Source organism: Benincasa hispida, chromosome 8, assembly GCF_009727055.1.
Source record: "Benincasa hispida cultivar B227 chromosome 8, ASM972705v1, whole genome shotgun sequence".
Classification (NCBI taxonomy): domain Eukaryota; kingdom Viridiplantae; phylum Streptophyta; class Magnoliopsida; order Cucurbitales; family Cucurbitaceae; genus Benincasa; species Benincasa hispida.
The window spans coordinates 47107174-47115602 of record NC_052356.1 but is presented as its reverse complement, the minus strand read 5'-3'; the positions used below and the strand labels follow the sequence as shown (position 1 = coordinate 47115602).

The 8429-nt window shown below is 32.0% G+C and overlaps 2 protein-coding genes across 2 annotated transcripts; both read right to left on the bottom strand.

Moving 5' to 3' along the window:
- Positions 1–281: 281 nt before the first annotated feature.
- Positions 282–2530, bottom strand: LOC120084091 (UDP-rhamnose/UDP-galactose transporter 3-like). The gene is made up of 7 exons (XM_039039990.1): positions 2276–2530; positions 1992–2188; positions 1721–1883; positions 1363–1627; positions 1116–1185; positions 524–587; positions 282–410 (listed from the first exon to the last, which is right to left on the bottom strand). Exons 1-7 carry the CDS (start codon positions 2528–2530, stop codon positions 282–284), a joined length of 1143 nt encoding a protein of 380 aa, XP_038895918.1.
- Positions 2531–4505: 1975 nt separating this feature from the next.
- Positions 4506–7495, bottom strand: LOC120082489 (cytochrome P450 71A1-like). The gene is made up of 2 exons (XM_039037679.1): positions 6484–7495; positions 4506–5235 (listed from the first exon to the last, which is right to left on the bottom strand). Exons 1-2 carry the CDS (start codon positions 7384–7386, stop codon positions 4624–4626), a joined length of 1515 nt encoding a protein of 504 aa, XP_038893607.1. The 5' UTR covers positions 7387–7495; the 3' UTR covers positions 4506–4623.
- Positions 7496–8429: the final 934 nt, after the last annotated feature.

Below are 8429 nucleotides of genomic sequence, written 5' to 3'. Positions count from 1 at the left end.
ACTAATTATCAAAACTTTATACACACGACTCTTTGGGGTTAATTTTGAAATCTTGAATACAAGGTTATGAAACAAATTATGATTTACCATCTTGAAAAATAGAAAAGGTGATAAGATTTCAAGTAACAACAGAGGATGATGCTACTATTGTTATTCTATATTAAGAATAAACCAACTTTAATGCTATTCCATGTTAAACATATACCAAGTTAATTTTATGAAACTTCCTAAAGGCAATAGAATAAAATACCTTCTTCTGTAGTTGGATTTGTGCTCCCACACTAGATAACCTCCCTGATCCGAGGAGGTGCAAATGTTGGACCTTGAAGAAATGATGAATTATGTCCTAGAGGAACTCCAAAAAGAGAAGTTGATGCTATAGCACCTCCTAAAGCACGCACAAGCTCACCCTAGGAGAACAAGTCCAGAAGCTTAATAATTAATATTGTAATTGCCTGCTAGCAAACTCAAGTATCAAAACTAAATATTGGGTTTTTGTTTTTAATCCAGACTAATGTAAGACCAATCTTGGAGTTTTCTTGAATCTAATCCTTATTGAATAATACCTCAAATACAACCTAGGGACCCTATAAATAGGGTAAAAACCACAACAAAACCATAGTGTTACCTAGTTATGAGATACGAAGACGATGGAAAATTTTCGAAGCATAACGATGCTACCACAACAAAACCCAAAATTTACCTTGAACCTGTCCAAAGAAACACACTCCCAAAAATATTTCACAACCATTTGTTCTCAACAGAACTATCAGAATTTCCAAAAAATGAATATTCAAGAACACATACATCAATAAGTAAATTTAGCTCATAATGTACTTCAAATCTCAAAAGTTTTCACAAAAACTACCATAGTGTATGGATAACCCACAAACTATCATAGGGCAACCCACAAACTCAAGCACCTTGAATCAAATTTAAACTACAAATAAATAGTACCCATGAGTCATAAACGGGTGTTACATTCTAATCCAATATGGTCCAAAGAGAAATAAGCACACTATAACTTCTCAAATAGGAATTTTCATATCATTAGAGTCACTTGAAAACACTTAGAAACTGTGCTTAAAACTGCAAGCATTCAAAAATGCACTTACCAAGAACAATTTTCACCTGAATCCCTTGTTGTTGCAAGAAATCCATCTCCTCCCCACCCCTTCCAAACACCTAAAAAACACATAAAAAAAAGGTTTAAGACAAAGGATTGAAAGTAATGTTATCAGAATTCATATTCAACTAACCGTGTTTATTGGGAATGTGCATAAATGGTACATTCAAGGAAAAATTCTTGTAGTAATGCTTATCGAATGATCAAATAATTTAAATCGAATAGTAGAATGATGCTTATCTGAGGGATGGCCATTGCATTGGCTTTTTTCTCAATTTCAACTGCCCAGCTATACATCACCATCCCAACAATAGCAAAAACCATCCCTGATATGTTCTTCAATGTCATCTCTGAATCAAAGAGCAGCCACCCCAACATCAGCACGCATACCGTCTTCATATGGCCTAAAACCTGGAATGATACGACCGAGAAACGCCCGATGCACAAATATTGACTAATGTTGCAGAATACAGCTAGGGAGTATGACAGTAATATGAAACACTACAACATTCATGAAGGATAGATTGAACTTCGGAAGTAAAAGCGAAACAAATACAAAATTCGAAAAAGAGAGATATCAGAATAACGACTTACGAATGCACCAAAAGTGTAGTTATATTTCAGTAGAGATTTGCTAGTAAGGCAATAGTCAATGAACGGACCAACTGTTAGAAGGGAAAGTGCTTGTATAGGAGCTGTTTTGCTTAGTAATTCAAAGGAACCTATTGAGTACTTCTTCTGTAATGAACCTATTGATTGTTTAAATCAATGCAAAATATTTGAGCTTGATGTCTCATAATTAGGTTCTTAGAGTTCAAATGCTGAATTTCAAGTGATTTTATAGGGAGAAAAGAGAATGCTTACAATTTTTTGTAGTGATGTGCATAAGATTGCTACCAAGGCACAAAGAAAGCCTTTGACATTAACTTTGACATCAGTCACCGTACAGACTCCAACACTGACGACCATAGTAACAACCATCTTCACTTCCCTTGAGTATTGTTTTCCATGAAGAATCCACTCAAGTACACAAACCACTGGTATCCTGCTCAGCTTTGATATCTACAAGCATATAAAGTAGTGACAAAGTTCAGTTATCGTTGATGTCGATGAGTGATGACTTAAGAGTAAGGGGAGCAAGAATTGAACCTGATAGAATCCAACAGAGTTTAACATGAGGTTGAAGTTCATGGCTACTATCGACGTGTTGGTGATAATCGAGAACCAAAGGAGTTCCCAGAAGGGAATAGACTTGGATTCAGAATAGCCAGTGGCATTTGAAATCCAACCAATCAATGTAGTTACAGAAAAGTGAAATCCAGTTAAAGTTGTAGCTGAAACACAAGAGGAAAAGCCTTGGATCAAAGCAACTAATTGATGAAATGAAAGGGATGCATTATGCATTTTAGTTTTCTCTAAAAAACACACTTATATGGGACAATCATTTTCATAAGGATCATTCATAATTTATTTAGAAGTTTAATTAAAGTCCTTTTGCTCAGTCAACGGGGGATCGGTAGCTGGCCTCTGGCGCTATTGGCTATCTGAAAATGGAACTTTTCAAGTTCATTTTCTATCATCCAGTTAAATGCTCAGTCAGTTTCCTAAGTCGTTTCCTTTGAAAAGTACAATGTCGACGACCGGATCGGAAGAGCTACGAGTAGACCGGACAAATAGACGACCGGATCGAAAAAAACCCACAACTAAATCTATAGATCCAACGTCGGCAACTCACCTCCATGACTAGAACAAGTTGGACGGACGACGAGCTGACCCACCGGAATCTACAGATCGAAGGAGAAGAGAGAACTCCACCACTGACAGAATCTACGGACGATGAACTCCACCACACCGGTGACGAAGACCAAAAACATGTTGGACCGGATGATGACCCAAATCTATAGATCGAACCATCGAAAGAACGGCCACAACGACAACCAAACACCGAAAGAACGCCCACGACGATGACCAACCACTGAAAGAACGCCCATAAAGATAGAGGTCCAAGCAATGCCAGTGACGACGACGATCAGAGTGATTCACACGGCCAAGTTAAGAAGAAGAGAAGGTTTGGTAAGAGAGGGTTTGGTAAGAGAGAAGTAAAAGGAGAGAGAATATTTGATATGAAAGGAAAAAAAAATGCAAAGTAAAAGAAAAATAAATGTAGGCCTTTAATGTCGGTTTTAAACCGACATTGTAGCCCATCTTCAATGTCGGTTTAAAACCGACATTAAAGATCTTTTTTTTTTGTGTTAAAAATGACATTATACATCCGATTTCACTTTTTTCAACCGAAATTAAAGCAAAAAATTCTTGTAGTGGTAGCGTCATTGATCTACAATAGGATAAACAAATCTTAAGCAATGTCCCATAAAAGTTCAAGAAATCGGCCAATAATTGGTAAGTGATCATCCAATTATTTATAAGTGTTCACTTAGTATTGTATATGTGTTGGTATACAAATTCCTAAACGACTGTTTATACAATACTATATGATTGTTTATAAATTACTACACGATTGTTTATAAATTACTACACGATCATTTATAACTTACTACACAATCATTTATAACTTACTACATGATTGTCGAGTAATTTATGAATGATTGTTTATATTGTAATGAACGATTATGTATATATTACTATACGATCGTTCATTTAATGCTAAACGGAACTTATTATGAAAGCGATTTGGGACAAGAAATATTGTAGAATATCACTTACATTCTCTCCTTTTCTGAATCTGACGTTGAAAGCAATCGACGAGGATGTTGAACTGAAACTTTGAGAGAACACTCAGAGAGAACAATGGGAGAATTTCAAGAGTTCGACAGAAGTGAATACTGAGAGTGACCTTCTATTATGTTCATACCAATGTTATTCAATGCTATTGGTAAAATATTAGTTGGGAATAAATGCTTTGGTGGAATATTGATGTTGCATTGAATACATACTGAACGAATGCTTGAAAAATGGTTGAAGGAAGAAGATGAAAGGCTTTGGTACGAATGATTTTTAAAATTGGGAGTAATTTTGGAATTCGTATGAGCAAAAGGTCAATGGTAGAAAAGTTTTAAGAAGAGGACATTGATAGAATCTTTTTTTTGTTTTTGGATCATTTTGTGAAATTTTCCCTTATAAACACCTCTTGTACCTCTAAATTTCTTGTTTTATCATCTACTTTTTACCAATATTTTAAAAAACTAAGCCAAATTTTGAAAATAAAAAAAAAAGTAGTTTTTGAAACTTGAAATTGGGTAAGAATTAATTCAATTGTTATATCTTAAGAGAGATGCAAATTATTATAAAATTTGAGAAAAGTAGACTTAATATTCACAAATAAAAAAAAATAAAATAGTTATCAAATGAAACTTTAAAGGATACAAACACAAAGATATATCGAGCATCCACCTTAAAGTCCCAAAAACTCCGGTACATTAATTTGATATAAAACAAATTTTATCCAACATATTATAGATAGAATGAATCATCAAATATTAGACCACATAAGGAATAGGCTTGAGACGGAGGGGAATTTTCTTACGAACAGTTAGTCCATATTCTTCTTCAACATCCAATGATTCACAACCATTAGGAAGCTTCCAATCAAACCAATAAAGCATACTAGCCAGAGCAAATTCAAAAGAAGCAATCCCAAATGACAATCCAGGACACTTTCTTCTTCCACTTCCAAATGGAATGAACTCAATTTGGTGGCCTTTATAATCAGCTAAATTAGTTTTGTCCATAAATCTCTCAGGAATGAACTCATTCGGGTTATCCCAAGATTGAGAGTCTCTTTGAATGGCCCAAGCATTAACAAATACTCTTGTTTTTGATGGAATATAGTAACCTTCAATCTCAACGTCCGTCGTTGTTTCTCTTGGCAGTAAAAGAGGAGCAGGCGGGTGAAGTCTGAGAGATTCTTTAATGACACATTGCATGTACTCCATTTTTTTAATATCTTCTGCTTCTATCTTTGATTTCTTGCCAATTATTGTTCTAACTTCTTCTTGGACTTTCTTCATGATTCTTGGTTTTCTCATCAGCTCTGTCATTGTCCATTCCAATCCTGTTGCTGTTGTGTCACTTCCACCAACAAACATATCCTGCATTCCAAAATTGAAAATTTGGGTTCTTTATAAAAAATACTATTTTCATTTTGTACATTGAAGTTCGTTTTTAATTGATGTATTTTTAATAAATCATAAATTTAGTTTTATCATAAAGTTAATTTTTAACAGAATTATTTAAATAATAATAATAATAATAATTATTATTATTATTATTAGACTAGAAAATTATAATATATGAATATGTTTTTTAAATTTATAGTAAAAATACTAATAAATAAAAATTTTCCTTCAAAAAGTGCAAAAATAAATTAATGACAAGATTAAATTTAAGAATTATTGAAAATATAAATACTAGTTATATAAAACTTTAAAAGTATATAGACTAAAAAATTATATTTTAACCTTATTATTATTATTATTCCAATAATTTATTTTTCATTTGGAAAATTTCAATGCTCATGTGTTGTCTTACGTTATAGCTGAATGGACTGTCTAGGGCTGCACGAAGTGCTTAATTTATTTTTTAAAAAAAAAAAAAATTGGATGCAACCCATCATTTTTGGAGCTAGGCATGTGGAAAAAAAAAGTTAATGAATTCTTTTCCCTTTATGTTTAGGGTAGTTTGACCCATTAAGTGGAGTTAATAAGTCTGGAATGAGTAAATTTATATATGAGGTGTAAAAGTTGTAAGATAAAATTTTTCGATAAAAATTTAAAAAGTAAATTAAAAGAGAAATATGAAGTTACTCGATAAATATAAATAAAATGTAGAGATAGAAGAGAAAACGAAATTTCTCAATAAATGTAAAATGTAGAAAAGGATTAGAATATGAAATTACTCGATAATTGAGAAAAATTCAACAAAGTTTACTATTAAAGTCGAGTTGCTTAAACAATATATAAGGAGAAGAAAAGCATGTAATGGGGTGCAACATAGGCTTATCCAAATTATTGTCATTTGAAAATGCATGTGTACACCTAATCATTATTGGAAACAACTTTCTTTTTCTTTTTTTAAAAAATTATTGGATACAAATTTAAAAACAGATTTGTAATTGATGTTTTACAAAAAAAAAAAAAATAATAATAATAATGCAGGTTAGTCGGTAGCAATTTAGACTATACACTTTCAAATTTATAATAATATTTAGTTTAATAAGAAACCATCTATTTTATATATTTCAATTTTATAATAATTTAATCTTTAAAATTTAATAAATAAGAATTTAGTCTCTATACTATTGAAATTTTAACCTAGAAAGAAAGAGCGAGAGAACTAACCAAGACGATTGCTTTAAGGTTGTCAAGAGAGAAATGATAGTCCAACTTGTCATCTTGTCGAAGATGTAACATAATATCCACAAAATCCTTCTTAGACTTATAATCATCAATATTAATCCCACCTCCTCTAATAATCTTCTCCTTATGTTCTTCAACCACTTTACTGAAAAACCCATCTAATATTTTGAAGCAATTTTTCAATTCCCAATCAAATCCTCTAATCACATCAATAATCCACCCAAATGAAGGGAAAAAATCCTCAACACAAAACGCCGTAATTAACACCATAACCCTCCTCGATATTTTCCCAAATCTACTATTTCCATTTTCATCCTCAAATTTCTGTCCCAAAACACATCTTGAAACAATATCGTTAGAAGTTTGAAAAAACAAACGTCCAAGATCCACACTCTCCTCACTCATACTCTTACGAATCTTATTAATAAGAACATCAATTTCTTCATCTCTAACATATTGAAAAGACTCAACTCTTTTGATACTGAAAAGCTCAAGAGCACAAATTTTTCTTGCTTGTCGCCAGAATTCGCCGTATGGAGCAAAACCCAGGTCTCGGCATCCGTAAAGCAAGATTCTTGCAGCGGTGGTTTGGGGTCTGTTGGAGAAGTTGAGGTCATGGGTTTTCAAGACATGTTCAGCCATTTTGGCTGAGGAAATTACAAGGACAGGAGCTTGGCCTAGCTTTAGAAGCATTAAAGGGCCGTGTTTTTGGGAAAGAGCTGCCATGGATTGGTGTGGTAAAGGACCTATTTGGTGAAGGTTGCCGATGAGGGGAAGTTTTGGGGGTGAAGGAGGGAAGTTGGGGGTTTTGGGTTTGAAGAAGAAGAGCTTTAGTGAAAGTAAGAAGAAGAAGAAAAGGAAGAGTGAAGAAGAGATGACATCCATATCTTCTTTCTAATTGATCACTGGTTTGGTTTGAGAACTTTTACTTCTTTTAGCTCTTTATTTATAGATAAATATACAATATTCTTCCTCCCAACTCACAGTTTATAAATATACTGAGTTGGGAAGAATATTGTATATTCTGTATAAATAAAGCCTGAAAGAAGTAAAAATAAGAAGTAAAAATGATATGTCGATCCAAATATTTGGATGCATTTAAGTTGTATGTACTCGTCTTTGTATAATTCAGACAAGTTTTAATTTACAACTTGTCATATGAATCATTTTTAAAAAAAATATATATTTTTTTTTTATCGATTTGTAATTGAAGATGCCGAGATAGGTGTGTTGTCTACTTTATCAATATTATTTATTTCTTTTTTATTAATTAAATAAATAAAATTATGTAAAAGATATAGCCTAAATATTTTTGGAATGATTTTCACCTCCATAAAATCACTTTTGTCATTGTTAAAATTTTTTTTTTTCAAATTCCGTGTTTGAAAAAAGTAGAAATTCTCATATTAGAATTTTTTTTAATTATTTAGAACTCATTGTTATTTTTTTTTTTCAAAACCCGTGTTTGACAAATGTAGAAATTTTTATTTTAGAAAAATGTAAAATTAGTTAGAATTAATTCTTCTTGATGATGTGATTTTAATGGGGTGATCGTAAGAAGAAAAATACTTAATGTGTATTATAGGCCACACATATTTTAAATATCTAACCAAATTGTCCAATTATAATTTGTTATGTGGCAAATTATTCTTATTTCTTTTTTTGATGTTAGTGATCAGAGAGGAAGGTTTAAAGATATGTTATATCTAGGATGCATCCAAGTATTATCCAAAAAAAATTGACTCGCTATATAACAAAGTGTTGAACTTTGACAAGTGAATTTTGTAACATAATAGTTTTTTCTTTCTTCTTTTTAATTTTTTCAAAAGATTTTTTTTCATAAAAGAAACAATTTAAGTCATGTGTAACCATTTAGTCTTTGTACTCTCAAATTTATAACAATTTAGTCTCTAAACTTGAATAAGTAA

What these genes read in the sequence shown, in the direction of transcription:
- LOC120084091 (XM_039039990.1), bottom strand. Translation starts at nt 2,530, where the DNA reads ATGCATAATGCATCCCTTTCATTTCATCAATTAGTTGCTTTGATCCAA. An exon ending in ACTCTGTTGGATTCTATCAG is followed by an intron (nt 2,189 to 2,275) that starts GTTCAATTCTTG and finishes ATATGCTTGTAG; the next exon opens with ATATCAAAGCTGAGCAGGAT. An exon ending in TCAGGTGAAAATTGTTCTTG is followed by an intron (nt 588 to 1,115) that starts GTAAGTGCATTT and finishes CCCTATTTATAG; the next exon opens with GGTCCCTAGGTTGTATTTGA.
- LOC120082489 (XM_039037679.1), bottom strand. Translation starts at nt 7,386, where the DNA reads ATGGATGTCATCTCTTCTTCACTCTTCCTTTTCTTCTTCTTCTTACTT. An exon ending in ACCTTAAAGCAATCGTCTTG is followed by an intron (nt 5,236 to 6,483) that starts GTTAGTTCTCTC and finishes TTTGGAATGCAG; the next exon opens with GATATGTTTGTTGGTGGAAG.